This window comes from Octopus bimaculoides, chromosome 6, assembly GCF_001194135.2.
Source record: "Octopus bimaculoides isolate UCB-OBI-ISO-001 chromosome 6, ASM119413v2, whole genome shotgun sequence".
In the NCBI taxonomy this organism is placed as follows: domain Eukaryota; kingdom Metazoa; phylum Mollusca; class Cephalopoda; order Octopoda; family Octopodidae; genus Octopus; species Octopus bimaculoides.
The window spans coordinates 105703566-105721551 of record NC_068986.1 but is presented as its reverse complement, the minus strand read 5'-3'; the positions used below and the strand labels follow the sequence as shown (position 1 = coordinate 105721551).

The following is a 17986-nucleotide window of genomic DNA, read 5'->3' as shown; positions in this document are numbered from 1 at the left end:
GCATTGCTTGACAACCGATGTTGGTGTGTTTACGCAAAGGTGGCCGATAGAATAAGTACTAGGCTTACAACGAATAAAGGCCTGGGGTCGATTTGTTCGACTAAATGTGGTGCTCCAGCATGACCGCAGTCAAATGACTGAAACAAGTAAAAGAAAAACTGTAGCCATATTTTTCTGCATCTGTAAGTCGTATGATAAGAGAAACGAGGAAAAACTATTAAAATTGAGCGAGAGAGAAGGGAGAGGGGTGGAGAGAGAGAGAGATTCTTTTATGTACATTCTTTTATGTACATTTTTTTATTCTTTTACTTGTTTGTCATTTGACTGTGGCGATGCTGGAGCACAGCCATTTTAGTCGAACAAATCGACCCCAGCGCTTATTCTTTGTAAGCCTGGTACTTGTTCTATCCGTCTCTTTTTGCCGAACCGCTAAATTACCATCCCCGGTTGTCAAGCGATGGTGGGACACACATCCATCCATCTATCTTATATACATATGTATAAGTCGGGCTTCCTTCAGTTTTCGTCTACTAAATCCATTCACAAGGCTTTGGTTGACCTAGGACTATAGTAGAAGACACTTGCCCAAGGTTCCACGCAGTAGGACAGAACTCGGAACCATGTGGTTAAGCCAGAGCAGAAATTTGACTCCAGTCATGCTGTAGTATTGCCCTGATGGCTTTAATCGAACAAATCAACATTACTTAGGATTTTTTTTCTAAAAGCATGGTACTTATTCTATCGGACACTTTTGCCGAACTGCCAAGTTACGAAGATATAAGCAAAATGACTCTAGTTGTCAAGTGGTGGTGGTGGAGACAAACCCAAACACAAAACCCACAAACATGTGTGTATGTATGTATGTTTGTATGCATGTATGCATCAGGGACGTGCCGCCTGGGTAGGTAAGGTAGGCAGTGCCTACTCTGAATGAAATAAATCGAAAGTAAGACTTTCCTTTTATGGCAAAATATGCATCTAATTCAATAAAATTATGAAGGTTGCTATGATTACTCTGCATAAAATGCAAAATTATATTTTTTTGTAGATATGTAGGCATAATTCGCCCCCTACCTTTCAATCTCAGTATTAAAACTACGCATAGCACTGCTGTAGTACACGTGCTGCGTACACTCCAACAACAACGTTTTCTTTACGCGCTTTAAAGGCAGAAGTAAATCTGCCTCCAACACAGTCACGCGCTTGTGTTTCGCTTATTTATTTGTGTTTTACTAAATAAACGTCACTAACTGTCTACCCTGAGAAATTACTCATGACACGTGCTTGTTATGCATGTATATATGAAAGCATGTATGTATATGGCGGAATGTCATGCAGTTTCCGTCTAGTATATTCACTCATGAGGCACTGGTCTACTCGGGGCTATAGTACAAGACACTTGAACAAGTAGGCCTGAAGCGCAGTAGGACTGTAGCGGAAAACACGTGGTATCAAAACAATCTTAAACATACTGCCACGCTGCGCCTAAAACGAGTCTTGCAAGACCGCGTCTGGAGTCCAACACGCAACCTTGTCAACTGGAGTCACATACGTAATCGTTGCTGCACATTTATTTGTATAATTTGCACTGCATGACAGAAGAAACACACGCACACACAGAAACATACATTGAAATAGAAACTTAGTCCTGCTTGTGAATCTCCATAAATTGATTCATTTAATATTTCCAACGATATTAAAGTCTATCTCTTTTGTCGTCACACACTGTTTGTCCACACATAGGATACTCCATATATATATATATATATATATATATATATATATATATTAGAAAAAATAAGGTTCTCAAAGATCTGGATGGTTATATATTTAGAGATTTTTATTAATATGTTACATGTTTTTATAAATCATATATATTAGCGCTTTCATCTACTCTAACAGATTCTTCAGGTTTAAATTTTTTTGAAAGGATTCGTCTCTTTTTATAGTATTGAGTGTGTAGGGGTGGAGAGAGAGAGATAAAAACTCTCCTCCCCTACACACTGAATATTATAAAGAGAGACGAATCCCTTAAAAAAAAATTTAATCTGAAGAATCTATTAGGGTAGATGAAAGCGCTAATATATATGATTATAAAAACATGTGACATTAATAAAAAATCTGTAAATGTACAACCATCCAGATCTCTGAGTACCTTATTTTTTCTAATAATAATACCTGTGCATCACCTCTAAACCTTATATATATATATATATATATATAAGAGAGAGGTTTGGCCAAAAGTCATTTGACAGTAAATAATAGGCACTTAATTTCAAAATTTATGTTTAACAACTGAATGAGACTTCGTTAATAAACAGACAAATGTTGAAGGAAATATATAAAAAAAGAAAAAACCGTGATTTTGTTTTTTAACTCGCAGCATTTATTATTAAACATTCATAATTGGATTGAATAGATAAAATTGAATATTAAGTGACTTTTGGCCGACCCTGCATGTGTGTGTGTATGTATGTATATATATATATATATATATATATATATATATATAAGCAATATATGAGTATATGTACATGTATGTATGTACGTTCATCCACATGTACATATAGATACATAACTGGGTACATGACGTGGCAAAAGAACAAGGACAAAAATGGTAAACAAGGTGCACCTAGAATATGAATGTTACACAGAACATTGATTCCAGCATTGTTAAATTAGTTCACCTGTTCGTTGAATATATATATATATATATATGTTGAAATATGCGGTGAACAAAATTAAGAAAGTACCAACAGCAGCATTAAATGCGAAACTCATATGTAGGTCATATATGTATATATTTATAATCAGTATTTAATAATAATATTTAAGTATGTCTCTGTACTTGACCTACATTAAAAAAAATGTGTGTTGAGGGACAATAAATTAATGCGAAAACTGCCGAATGGGACGGGGGTATAAGTAGGTGGATTGATATGAAGGAAAGAATCGTAATTAAAGAGGATGACAATTAACATTACTGTGACTCGGCATTGGTATTTTATACGGCTCACCTAGAATATGAATGTTACACAGAACATTGATTCCAGCTTTGTTACATTAGTTCACCTGTTCGTTGAATATAGTCGTGTTTATATATATATATATATATATATATAAGAAATTTTAACTTCCGAAATATTGTTTGGCTGCAAAGTAATCAGACAGGTTGAGCGTCGTGTGGCTATGACCCACAAAAGTATTTTCTTTTAAAATAGAGTTAATTGAGGCCGTATGTTTTTATTTCAACCGATCTTTCGCAGACGTATGATAAAAAAAAAAAAAATCTATTAATAATTCGAAAGACAAACATTGTGATGTATGTAAAAGCAGAAACTGAAAGGCCGGAATGTTTGGGCATTGACCTGGAGCGGGGTTTAATCTAACAAATCAACACAGCTCACTTTTGTAAATGTGGTAATCATTCTTTGCCTACAAGGGGCTAAACATAGAAGGGACAAACAAGGACAGATACAAGGATTAAGTCGATTACATCGACCCCAGTGTGTAACTGGTACTTTATTTATCGACCCCGAAAGGATGAAAGGCAAAGTCGACCTCGGTGGAATATGAACTCAGAACGTAACGACAGACGAAATACTGCTAAGCATTTCGCCCGGCGTGCTAACGTTTCTGCCAGCTCGCCGCCATATATGTGGTAATCAGTCTATCGTTCTATTTTGCCGAACCGCTAGGTAAAGGGGGTGTAAACAAACCAATACCGGCTGTCAAGTGGTGGCGAACACACACACACACACACACACACGCACAAACGTATGTATGTGTCTCTGTCTGTACGTACATCCGTCCATGTCGGGGACTCGTCGGTTACGGTAAGTGTTCCATTTGATCCGATCAACGGAACAGTCTGCTCATGAAATTAAAGTGCAAATAGATGAGCATTCTACAGACATGTGTACCCTTAACGTAGTTCTCAAGGAGATTCAACGCGACACAGAACCACATCTCTTGATTTTTCTTCTAAAATTGAATTCTTTATTCTGTGCCGGAGCAGAATTTAACTCTGGAGTGAACATTTCAAGTGGAAGGACGTATTCGGCGCGTTCTTTCAGTATATAGGCATAATAGTTTTTTGTGCCCTTAAGTATAATTGAAGCCTATACGGTAATATATCTATATAAATGTATTTTACCTAAAAGGTTTTTATATGCCGGTCATTGATAAAACTCAATAATTTTAATGATTTTATCCTCTAATTATATATTTATACATATATAGATAAAGGGCGATAGATAGACAGAGAGAGAACAAAGTTTGAGAAATTCCTTGACGACACCGAAAACAAGGGCACGCTGTGAAGTTCGCTTTACAGCTTCGTAGTTTTTAGTTCAGTGCTACTGGGGGTATCTTGGACAAGTGTCTTCTACTTTAACCTCGAACCGACCACGACCGGTGCTTTGTGAATGTATTTGGTAGACGTGACTATCTAGAAGCTCGTCGTGTAATATATTATATATATATATAGTGACAAAGGGTTCTGATTAGCAGCACTATTGCTAGAAATAAAGGTTAAAACAACTCAAATAACCACATGTCACTATCTTAATGACTGAGATAAGGGAGGTAAATCCCCATAGTATATAATTGGCTCCCCAGCGTATATATGTCGAAGTGATCAGAGAGCAACGTTGGAATGAAGTGTTTTGCTCAAGAACACGATGCACCATCCGTTCTAGGAATTGAAACCACAATCGCGAGATCGTGATTGCAATACCCTAACCTCTAGGCCACGCGCATTCTCTCTCTCTCTCGCACACAAGTTAATAAATACATAAATACAGTATATATATATATATATATATATATATACACACACAGTATATATATATATATATATATATATATATATATATATATATATATATATATATATATATAAATATATATATATAAATATATATATATATTTTGTAGCTACTAATAATTTCATGCGATGAGAAAACAACTTTTTATAACACGTCTGGTGCCTTATTGCAATCCTCGGGCTCTTTCATCGCATGAAACTATTAGCAGCTCATAAACAAATATGTATAGTGTGTATTAAATAACATTTATCACTCACCAGATGGAGTACATTTTTGTTGATCTTACCATCATAGAACAGCACACTACCTACCTACATACATACAATGAATAATGGTCACTTCCGTCGATTTCGATGTATGAGAGTTTGAAGAAAAGGATTTAAAAATAATGAGACAAAGAAAAGAACAAAAGAAGCTACGAGTATTTGCGATGGATGCATGAATGTAATTTGAGTCCCAGGGTGGATTTTGTTATGAAGTAGCTATGGGGACAATGATGATTTTGATTTTGTCTGAGATTGGGCAAATGTGTCTGTTAATTGCAGGATCTAATTATTCTATTGTTCTGTTTCTTCAACTCAAATTGTTTTGACACATTGTTCTGACACATTTTACGCCATGCACGTCGATCAAGGCAATGACTTTCCCAAGATTTCAAATTAAGCTGCAGCGATTATAATGATTGCTTCAACTATTCCTGTATCCTAAGACGGGTCTTCCCTTACCGCGGTGTTTTCTACTTTGCCATACAAAAGAATTTTTGGAATGCGGTCATCTTTCATTCGAACAACATGTCCCACCTATCTGCACTGAATTCGCAGCGGCATGCTTCGGACACTGGAGACATCACATTTTTCTAAGTTTTTGATATCTTATCTTGCCAGTTTATGTTGCAGATATTGCGCAAACAGCACATGTGAAAGGTTTGAGTTTATATGTCTGTAGTAGGGAGTCCATTATTCTGTCCTACACAAGAGTGTGCTTAAAATACATTTGTATACACATTTGAATTTTCAAAGTGACACCGTGCTCATCCCACGAACGACTGGAAGGTTTTCCAAAAGCATTCGTAGTCATAGATATTCAAACATTGATTTCGTCAAGAGTATTCTTAAAGTTTGTGGAGGTGCAATGGCCTAGTAGTTAGGGCAGCGGACCCGCGGTCATAGGATCGCGGTTTCGATTCCCAGACCGAGCGTTGTGAGTGTATTTATTGAGCGAAAACACCTAAAGCTCCACGAGGCTCCGGCAGGGGATGGTGGCGAACCCTGCTGTACTCTTTCACCACAACTTTCTCTCACTCTTACTTCCTGTTTCTGTTGTGCCTGTAATTCAAAGGGTAAGCCTTGTCACGCTGAATATCCCCGAGAACTACGTTAAGGGTACACGTGTCTGTGGAATGCTCAGCTACTTGCACGTTAATTTCACGAGCAGGCTGTTCCGTTGATCGAATCAACTGGAACCCTCGACGTCGTAAGCGACGGAGTGCCAACTCTTAAAGTTTACCGTGCTTCTAAGATATGACCTGATCCATTTGAGTGACTTGTCAATCATAACGTTTGAATCTTGAGTATGTTCTACCCAGGTTTTGGTTAGAATAAAGCTTGTCATTTTGATGCTGACAGTCAGTCCAAATGCATGAGCTGTTACAGAAAACCTGTCAATTGTTTCTTGAATTCCTTCAAATGTATGAGAAATCAAATCGCAATCATCAGCGAACAGAAAATTGTGTAGAATCTCTTACATGGTCCTTTTCTTTGATCTGAAGCTTTGCTCATTTAAGTTTAGGAGACCTTCTGTGCGAAATTGGAATTTTACACCTTCATGGTAATCCCTAAAAGTATCATTGAAATGAATATGGAACTAAACCACACCCTTGATTGGTTCCAGTGACAATAAAATACCTCTGAACGTTGACTGCTTGATTTCACTGTTACCATTATTCTTTGTGCCGAGATTCTATATTATATATTTATATAAAACAGAGATATGACACTGGAAAAATTAAATGTTAGCATCTTTTTTAAAACTGGGGCCACATTTTTCATTAATGTTTTACGTAGTGTTTTTGGTACTGAAATACTTTCAAACTTCGTATACTTATCTATTTTGTGTTATAGAACAGGAAAATATTTTTGTATTCGAATTTATTTCATGTAAAAAATTGTCTTATTTCGATAATTTCAACCAATCACTGACAAGTATTCAGTTGTTTACATTTACTCCTTTGGCTGATTAAGCCATAGCTTCGTTTTATTTGCTTTTTTCATTTTAAATTTGCTTTTTTTCATTTTCTTTTTTTCTTCGTTTTATTTGCTTTTTTCTTTTTAAATTTGCTGTTTTACCCTAACCCTAACCCTATCACCGATAGAATTGTTTCAGAATCGTTTGTTTATGTAGTCGGCACTTAATGTATATCGGCTGAATGGACGTCAGTGATTGGTTGAAATTACAGAAATACGACAACTTTAACATGGAATAACTGATGGATTTCTTTTTTTTTTAAGAAGACTAAGAGAAAATGATGTTTTATATGACACATTCTACCAGTGTTCCAAGTTTGAAAGTGTTTCGTTAATGAAAGATGTGGCCCCCGTTTTAAAAAAGATCCAAATGTTATTTAGTGAACTTCATTAGCTTACAGCTATTTCTGCTATAAGATGTGGTGGTCTCTTTCTCGCTCATAATGCTCATAATGTTCTGAAAATGTAACTTTGAATATGAAGTGCACTTCATTTGGCAAAGCTCTGACGAAGCTATAGGATGCTATCTTGGTATTCAACCAAGAGTCAATCACATAGCAGAAACAGCTGTAAGCCAATACAAGTTCATTATGTAACATTTAGTTTATCCGACGTCATCTCTTTGTTTTCTCTTATCACTCTATACTCACATAACATTGTATTCTGAACCATACGTATATTGAGTTCTACACTATAGAATTAGTCTCGCTATGCCTGAGCGAAATATATAATATGTCTACGCATATCTTTGTGTGTATTTGTAACTCTCCGCACCACTCGACATCCGGAATTGGTTTGTGGTTTGCTTACGTTCCGATAACTTAGATTCGGCAAAACAGATTGATTAGAAAAAGAATACGAGAGTTAGCGGAAAAGTATTGGTGTCTATTCGTTTGGCTAAAATCCTTTAGAGCAGTGCCCCAGCATGACCGCAGTTCAATGACTGACATGAGTAAAAAAAAGATGAATGATAAAGTTATTATTATAGCTGGCAGAAATGTTAGCATGCCGGGCGAAATGCTTAGCGGGATTTCGTCTGCTGTTACGTTCTGCGTTCAAATTTCGTCAAGGTCGACTTTGCCTTTTATCCTTTCGGGGTCGATTAAATGAGTACCAGTTACGCTCTGGGATCGGTGTAATGGACTTAATCCTTTTGTCTGTCCTTGTTTGTCCTCTCTATGTTTAGCCCCCTGTGGCAATAAAAAAATAAACTTATTATTTACCTTTCACCTTTTCGTGGTCGATAAAATAAATATTAATTGAACACTAGGGTCGATGTAATCGATTCATCCTTTCTCCCAAAATTGCTGCCGTTTTAGCAAAATTTGAAACCCTTATTATTATTATTATTATTATTATTATTAAGGCAGCGAGCTGGCTAAAACGTTAGCACGCCGGATGAAATGTTTAGCCGTATTTCGTCTGTCTTTACGTTCTGAGTTCTAATTCCGCCGAGGTTGACTTTGCCTTTCATCCTTTCGGGGTCAATAAATTATCAGTTGCGTACTGGAGTCGATCTAATTGACTGGCCCTCTCCCCCCAAATTTCGGGCCTTGTGGCTAGAGTAGAAAACTCTTTACACATTTACTTATTTCAGTCATTTGACTGCGGCCATGCTGGAGCACCGCCTTTAGTCGAACAAATCGACCTCAGGACTTATTCTTTGTAAGCCTAGTACTTATTCTATCGGGTTCTTTTGCCGAACCGCTAAGTTACGGGGACGTAAACACACCACCACCGGTTGTCAAGCGATGTTGGGAGGACAAACACAGACACACAAACATACACACACACACACACATACATAGAGATATATATATATACATATATACGACGGGCTTCTTTCAGTTTCCGTCTACCAAATCCACTCAGAAGGTTTCGGTCGGCTCGAGGCTATAGCAGAAGACACTTGCCCAAGGTGCCACGCAGTGGGACTGAACTCGGAACCATGTGGTTGGTAAGCGAGCTACTTACCACACAGCCACTCCTGCACCTATGTTGTTGTTGTTGTTGTTTATTGGTCATGCTTCAATAACCCTGCGAAGAATTCTTCCAGTTACAAGCATTGCTGGTTTTTGTAGGTCTTCTTTTTCTTCTTCTTATCATCATCATCATTTCTTATTTCTCTTCCCAGATGAAGGAAAAAGTGAGCTACTCCGACAACAAGGTCGAGATAAAAACAGCTGATCTACCACCATCCTATGAAAAGGTCATCTCTGTTGCGAACACGCCACCAATCAGTAAAGTACGCATCATAAAGAATGCTCTGGTGTTGAGCTTTGGTTTCTTATGTTTATTTACATCGTTCCAGGCGTTGATGAACCTACAAAGTACATTGAACCAAGAACATAATGTTGGGCTTATATCCACAGCGGTAATTTATGCAGCTCTTATTCTCTCATGCTTATTTCTACCACCACCAATCATAAGTTTTCTCGGATGCAAATGGACTGTAGCTTTAAGCATGGTTACTTACACGATTTACGTAGCTGGAAATTTTTACCCGAAAATGTGGATGATGGTTGTAGTGTCCGCCATTGTTGGATTAGGAGCAGCTCCTTTATGGTCAGCAAAATGTGCATACCTCACAGAAGTTGGAATTTGGTACGCCAGATGGAAAAATATCGATTCAGATTCTTCGATTAACCATTTCTTTGGAGTTTTCTTCATGATCTTTCAGTCATGTGAGTATAACGTTTCAAATTTGTTTCGAGAATGTTAGTTTCTACTGTATCTTATTTGATTCATGGTTTGCAGACGATAAATCGAAAGCAACACTGTCTTAGCATTTATTCTTTTATTCTTTTACTTGTTTCAGTCATTTGTCTGCAGCCATGCTGGAGCACTGCCTTTAGTCGAACAAATCGACCCTAGGACTTATTCTTTGTAAGCCAAGTACTTATTTTATTGGTCTGTTTTGTCGAAACGATGGAGAGCAGGCTGTACCTATAACCAGCTGGCGGAAGATCTGCCTGGGGTTAAACTAGTAGTAACATTGATGTGGCGATTAACTTCACTTTAGTTGTTGCAAATTAGTGACCGATGATCGATATATTGTTTACTGGAGCGGACTCTGGCGATCACTCTAGCGACCAGGTGTTCACGACTGAAGACGAGCAAAACTAGTTGGAAACCGAGTCGATCTCGCGATCTCGTCGTCTACTGGAAGCTGGTAGGGGTTCGCTCCCCTGCATGTAATATTTACGAGGTGCTAGCTGCCTCTATGACTAGCTGGCGGAAGATCTGCCTGGGGTTAAAACAGTACTAACATTGAACAGCCATATTGATGAGGCGATTAACTTTGTTATATATATATATATTGGAGGCGCAATGGCCCAGTGGTTAGGGCAGCGGACTCGCGGTCATACGAGGCTCCGGCAGGGGATGGTCGCGAACCCTGCTGTACTCTTCCTGTTTCTGTTGTACCTGTAATTCAAAGGGTCAACCTTGTCACACTGTGTCATGCTGAATATCCCCGAGAACTACGTTAAGGGTACACGTGTCTGTGGAGTGCTTAGCCACTTGCAAGGTAATTTCACGGGTAGGCTGTTCTGTTGATCGGATCAACTGGAACCCTCGATATCGTAAGCGACGGAGTGCCAAGAACAACACACACACACACACACACACACACACACACACACACACACACACACACACACGCACATATAATTTTCAAGTAAATTTCATAATCGTTACCAATATAGCATAAGACTTCACCCCAAAGAATCATTGATTAGATTCCTTAAGGGTCGTCCTCATTGTTTATATTTCCAAGGTTTCAAATTTGTATGTTTAAAAACGTAGAGACTCTCTCTCTCTCTCTCTCTCTCTCTCTCTATTGTTAGTATTATAGTGCATTGTTGTACCATTCAAAACATTTTATTCTTGACAACGATTTTTGTATTTTGTTCCTAAACTAGGAGATGGCTACAGACATTAAGCTTTAGGATTATACAATGAACAAGTATAAAGAAAGGATTAAAGTAAAACGGATTCATTATATTGAATGTTATCAATAATATCGAATGGGAATCGGAGGTGCTGCAGTTCCGCAGTGCCTGTACACGAGCCACCATTGCTTATTAGTAAATCAGATGTACAAAATGTCGGGTACACTATCATTTGTTCTACGAACATCATTTAGGGATCTCGCTTGATTCTTTCAATGGTGTTTCATTCCTGAGATTATGTTGCCTTTCGTCCATTTGATATTGGCAAAATTGAAATCACTCACCAGAAGTATAGCAATGTATGCCTTCATTGGCTTGTTTCCGTGTGTACGTCCTTTTAACATTCTAAAACTTACCGTCGTGATTTAAGGCGTCAAATGGAGATGTTACCGTATCACGTTATTTTTTCCCATAAATTTTCTCCGAATCTGTCCGTAATTTCCGGAATTTTTTCTCCAACTTCTCCTCTATCTCCCTCCCATATTTCTCTTTTTCTCTCTCTCCCCACTATCGTTCCCTCCTCTTTCCTTTTTACTCTCCCTCTCCTTACTTCTATGTCTCACTCCCCAGCTTTCCCCTTATCTATCTCCTCTCTTTCACTCCTTTCACCCCTCTCGCTCGCTACCACTCCCTTAGTTCTTGCAGTCGCAGCCCTCCACGTAGAGTAGGATGACTTATAATAATTCCTCTTTTATTTCTATACATAAATTTGCAAAATCGATGATGATGTTACTGATGCTGAAGATGATGATGACGCGACATGTTTGATATATTTGTGTATTATCAATATTCCTTACTTATGGCTTATGAAACAAGTTCTACGTGTAGGGACGCCCCCCTCGCCCAAAAGCCTCTTGGCAATCAGTTCGTGCCATGCTCAGGGTCGTTAGTACCTTTCTTCATCGTCTTATTCATTCTTAAGTTATCAATAACCTGTTTGTTGACCAGTAACTCATCATTACAACTATATGGGTCTTTGTAATATCTCACCAGTACTTAGCAGTCTTTCTTCTGTCTTTATGTTCTGAGTTCAAATTTCGCCGAGGTCAACTTTACTATTCATCCTTTCGAGGTCGAAAAATTAAGTACCAGCTGGCCCACTCCCCAAAGGTTTCTGGTCTTGTGCCTAGAGTAGAAAAGAAAATATCACCAGCTCATCCGCAATCGGTAGTTCTCTTGAAATCGACGGATGATAGAATCGATAGATCAGCAAGCAAAATGCCTTTACGGTATCTAGTTTCTCCTTTTACGTTGTTAGTTCGAATTCCGCCGCTATGTTCTTGAGCAAAACACTTCATTTCACGTTGCTCCAGTTCGCTCAGCTGGCAAAAATGAGTAATCCGGCTACGGACTGGCGTCCCCTCTACGTGTGGAATATATACGACACGGAAACCAAGAAACCGTCCTTATGAGTCGATGTGATTCGGGAAGGAACTTTACTTTAACATCTCCCAAAAGATTTCCATCAGCTATTTGTTTTAGCAATAGCAGAAGAGTAAAGAAAACGATTCCGATTTTTTAAACTACATCCTTCCAGTGCCCATAGAACAAGTTTTAACGAAATACTGGGATTGATATAAACTGCTGCTTTCTCCTCACTTAACATGTGGTTTTTCTGCCAGTGTTTGAAATCCTTATTTATATTTTACAGCCCAAATATGGGGAAATCTTATTTCCTCATTGGTACTCGGCCAGAAGACTAATCACCCTTCGGATTATAACGCGTCAAGCATATCCTGTGGCGCTAAATATGATTTAAATTCCTCGGGTCCGCCACCAATTTCCTCTGTGGACGAACATCAGGTAAGAGAAATTGTACATAAATATTTCAGTCGCATACTCAGAGTATCTAAGCATACTCAGAGTAACTTAAAGCAGTGGTTCCCAAAGTGGGCAGTACTTTCCCCTTGGGAGCGGTGGAAAGATCCATGGGGTGTTGGAGATAAGTGGGATGATAATTGAGTGGCCAGAATGGGGTGATGTAAAAAGAAATATTGATAGGCGTAGGAGTGGCTGTGTGGAAAGTAGCTTACTTACGAACTACATGGTTCCGGGTTCAGTCCTCAACTTGTTCCCTTTTCCAAAAGGTTTGCAAGGCACTAGCAGGCCTCAAGAGATACACACACACACGCACGACGGTCTTCTTTACATTTTCCGTCTATCAAATTCACTCACAAAGCATTAGTCGGCCCAGGGCTATAAAAGAAGTCCCCCAATGTGTCATACAGTGGGTCTGAATCCGAAACCAGCTGGATGCAAAGCGAAACTCTAAGCCATGCTCGTTTACACTGTGTGTGTGTGTGTGTGTGTGTGTGTGTGTGTGAGGCCATATGTCTAATTACGTATCGTCTCTATCTCACTCTACATATGTTACTAAATGAGTGTGAGTGTAGCCTCACTCACTCGCTCAATCACTCCACCACCACACTATCAACATCACCATCATCATAATCAAAATCCGTTTTCCGTGCTGGCATGGGTTTCATGGTTCATCAGACGCTGACAAAGCAGAGGCCTGCACCGAACTCAATTGTCTGCTTCGGTATACTCATTTCCGGTTGGATGCCTTTCCTAACGCCAACCACTTTAAGAGTGTACTGGGTGCATTTTTATGTGTCATCTGCACTAGCGAGGTGACCATGTAAGCCGCAAGACGAGACCCGTCAAGTGAGTGGAGGTGGGAGGAGAAGTTATGGTAGCGGAATTGGAATAGGTGTCTAGCGGAAGCGGAAATTCGGGGCTTTCCTACCTGGAGAGAGAGAGAGATAGAGAGAGAGGTGGGGGAGAGAAGAGAGAGGAGAAAGGTAGAGAGAAGGAGAGGAGCGAGGAGAAAAATAGAGGGAGGGAGAGAGGAGAAATTATGATGGCGGGATTGGAATAGATGTCTCGCTGAAGAGGAAATTCATGGCTTCCTTAGGAGGAGAGAAGGAGAGAAGAGAGAGAAAGGTGGAGAAAGAGAGAGAGGGTCAGACAGTGTTATTGAGAGCGCAATCTCAAGGTACAAAGTGAATGTAAAAATGAGAATAGGGATCAGGGATTAGGTAGACTAGGTGGGTGGGTAAGTTTGCGAAGGGCGTGTGAGAGATGGTTAGAGACAGGGACAGAGGTGGACGCAGTGAAAGGACACACAGGCGGGGGGTATAGTCAATGATGAACATCAGGTTTTGCGGGGAAGTGACTGGTAAAAATGTTGGGGTCAGGGACGATAATGATGTAGAGGCGATACGAAATGTTAGGATAAAAAAATGGGACCATCCACAAAACCCGAGGGAGCCACCCTCCATGTTTATATTAGTTTTATATACAGGTGAAGGAGAGGCTGTGTGGTAAGTAGCTTGCTTACCAACCACATGGTTCCGGGTTCAGTCCCACTGCGTGGCATCTTGGGCAAGTGTCTTCTACTATAGCCTCGGGCCGACCAAAGCCTTGTGCGTGGATTTGGTAGACGGAAACTGAAAGAAGCCCGTCGTATATATATATATATATATGTTTGTGTGTCTGTGTTTGTCCCCCCACCATCGCTTGAAAACAGATGCTGGTGTGTTTACGTCCCCGTAACTTAGCGGTTCGGCAAAAAGACACCGATAGAATAAGTACTAGGCTTACAATGAATAAGTCCTGGGGTCGATTTGCACGACTAAAGGAGGTGCTCCAGCATGGCCGCAGTCAAAGGACTGAAAGAAGTAAAAGAGAGTTACCTTTATGGCTCGTTTTTGTATTTGGCTTGCTAGATTTTTGGTGCGAACTCGTGTATTGGAACACATTTATGAGTATTTCGGGAGGGTCATTCTACCAATAGGAAACACACGCACTGGTTCCAGTTTACTTTTTCTTATATTGTTCGTCAATTAGTTAACTATTTAATCCCGTTACTAATCGTTTGTTTGATTAATCGTTCACTTAATCAATCAATTAGTCAATCAGCTGTAGTTGCCAAAGTCTCTCCGTTGCCATCGCAACCTCTTCGATGACATCCTCTTTCTACTCTGGGTTATTGAAGAGATCCCGAATGGAATTTGACAAGCACAACTGATTGATTGATTGACCAAACGATTAATGAAACAATCGACTAGTTAATTAGTTAAATAGTTAACCAATTGACGAATAATAAAGAAGTGAAATGGAACCAGTGTGTGTGCTCGTTTTCTGGTATAATGAACCTCCCAATTCCTTTATAGGTCTTTTTAACAGACGCTGCTATGACATACTGTTAATTATTTATTTTCTTTCTTTTCAGGTGAATATAATGAGAGGAATCTATCTTGCCTGTTGTATTGTGGCGATTCTAATTATATGCTTTTTCTTGGATAACGTTCGTTTGGAGAAAGAAAAAGGACGAAGAAGCTTCAGCATAATTTTAGTTAGAGAGACTCTACGACATTGCTGGTTGTCTAAAGAACAGAAGCTGTTGATTCCTTTAACAATATACAGTGGCATTGAACAAGCCTTTATTCTCAGTAGCTACACAAGTGTAAGTATGTTTTCTTTCGTTTATATGAAATATCTCCCCTTTGAGGCCTAGATCAGTTTTTATTGAGCAGAGCTATGTTCTAAAGCACTGCAGGTGTAACCTTCCTGTCTAAGATGCTGTGACCAGTGTCTAAGACTACATTAGACTGTGATTCCTAAATAAGATTTGGTTACCAACTTTTTCGAAAGCCTGACAACCAGGGAAATGAAAGGAGTTAATGGTTAGTAACGTTTCGGACATTTTCCATCATCGGATAGGAGAAAAAGAGAGGAGGAAAGAACAGGATATAGTGAAAATAAATAAGAAAAATAAAAAGGTAGGATAATTTTAAGCGCTGGTCACCTCTGCCGGACCTTTCAGAGACACATTTTGTTTAGTTCCTTTATCGATCCCTCATTTAGTCCCTCAATGTGCACCTAACCAGTAACCAAAGTCTAGCGAGAGAGGATGCCGAGTTCCAATCCCACCGATTTGTCCCGGTTGAGAGGGATTACTGCCTCTTGTCCGTTGCTCACCACCGGAAAACTCTCCATATGTTTTCCATGCAAGGAACGTGGTATTCAACTTCTGATAATTGGGTTCCTGTCTAGGATTACCGTGCAAATAACAAAGTTGTTGTCTGTATAGCTAACCACCTTGAATTATAGAAAATACTACCCCTACTTTGCTAACCCAAAGAAGTCTTCATTTAAATTCTATCTGGAAGGGTTGCTGCGCTTTGAACGAGACCATAGTGGCGCATTTGAGAAACCCATTTAAAGCCTGCCAGAAACGTTTGAGCACCTGAGAGAAACTTCACTCTAATCTCTTCCATCTGCTACTTCCACATGTTCCCAGCGTGCATTTACTACATCATTCTAATCGTCCTCTTACACTAACTAGGAAGAGAAACCTGTCTGTCCAGGTACTATTAGGTTATAATTAGCCACTAATCTCCAATTATTACCTTTTCTGTAACTCATTTGTGAGAATTATGCACATATAGGCGCAGGAGTAGCAGCTGTGTGGTAAGAAGCTTGCTGCCCAGCAACATGGATCCACGTTCAGTCCCACTGCGTGGTACCTTGGGCAAGTGCCTTCTTACTATAGTCTCAGGCCGACCAAAGCCTTGTGAGTTGATTTGATGGACAGAAACTGAAAGAAGCCCGTCGTGTATGTATGTATGTATGTATGTATGTATGTATAATTAAAATGTACGTATGTATGTACCAGTTTTTTGTTCCCCCGCCACACAACCAGTATTGGTGTGAATACGTCCTTGTAACTTAGCGGCCTGGCAAAAGAGACCAATAGAACGTTAGGTTTGAAAAATTATGCAAAGTAAGCCCTGAGGACGATTTGTTCGGCTAATACCCTCAAAGGCGGTACTCTAGCGTAGCTGCTGTCAAACGCATGAATCTAGTAAAAGATAAAACACGCGCATGCGTACACATACTCAACGATTCAAACAATACATATTTTAAGGCGGCAAGCTGTCAGAAACGTTAGCAATATTTCGTCTGTCTTCATGTTCTGAGTTCAAATTCCGCCGAGGTCGACTTTGCCTTTCATCCTTTCGGGGTCGATTAAATAAGTACCAGTTACGCACTGGGGTAGATATAATCGACTTAATCCGTTTGTCTGTCCTTGTTTGTCCCCTCTATATTTGGCCCCTTGTGGGTAGTAAAGAAATAACAAACAATATATATTTTGATATTCCTAATTCTTTCTTTTGGTTTTTCTAGGCTTACATCACGTGTTCGCTCGGTGTGTGGAATATTGGTTATATTATGATCAGTTTTGGTGTGGTTGACGCAATATGTTCTTTCTCGTTCGGTAGAATGGTACAATGGGTTGGCCATATTCCTTTCTTCATACTTGGTAAGTCAGTTTTAGTTCACCATGAGACCAAACTATCAACAGAAAACAAGAAGACTTAACATTTTGATTGCGTAATTAAATTGTATAGTCGTTCCCAGGGTGTGTGGCCAGAAGGTAGCTTACCGACCACATGATTCTGGGTTCAGTCACACTGCGTGTGGCCTTGGGCAAATGTCTTCTACTATAGCCTCGGGCCGACCAAAGCCTTGTGAGTGAATTTGGTAGACGGAAACTGAAAGAAGCCTGTCGTATATATATATATATATATATATATAAAATGTGTGTGTCTGTGTTTGTCCCCCACTATCATTTGACAACCTATATTGGTGTGTTCACGTCCCCGTAAACTAGCAGTTCGGCAAAACAGACCGATAGAATAAGTACTAGGCTTACAAAGAATAAGTCCCGAGGTCGATCTGTTCGACTAAAGGCGGTGCTCCAGCATGGCCGCAGTCAAATGACTGAAGCCAGTAAAAGAATAAAAAGAAAGAATTCTCGAAATAATCCTTTCTATTATAGACACAAGGCCTGAAATTTTTGGGGAGTGAGTAGTCGATTACATCAACCGCCAGTAATCGAATGGTTCTCACATTCTTTTCTACTCTAGATCGACGCCAGTACGTATATGGT

The 17986-nt window shown here is 39.4% G+C and overlaps 1 protein-coding gene across 1 annotated transcript in view; it reads left to right on the top strand.

The window, feature by feature from the left end:
• Positions 1-17986, top strand: part of LOC106875703 (protein unc-93 homolog A) — a 42363-nt gene that overhangs the window by 20058 nt on the left and 4319 nt on the right. The window contains exons 3-6 of the mRNA XM_052968501.1: positions 9207-9756; positions 12677-12828; positions 15263-15496; positions 17221-17412. Coding sequence (XP_052824461.1) covers positions 9207-9756; positions 12677-12828; positions 15263-15496; positions 17221-17412 — 1128 coding nt within the window. The remainder of the gene's footprint in view (positions 1-9206; positions 9757-12676; positions 12829-15262; positions 15497-17220; positions 17413-17986) is intronic.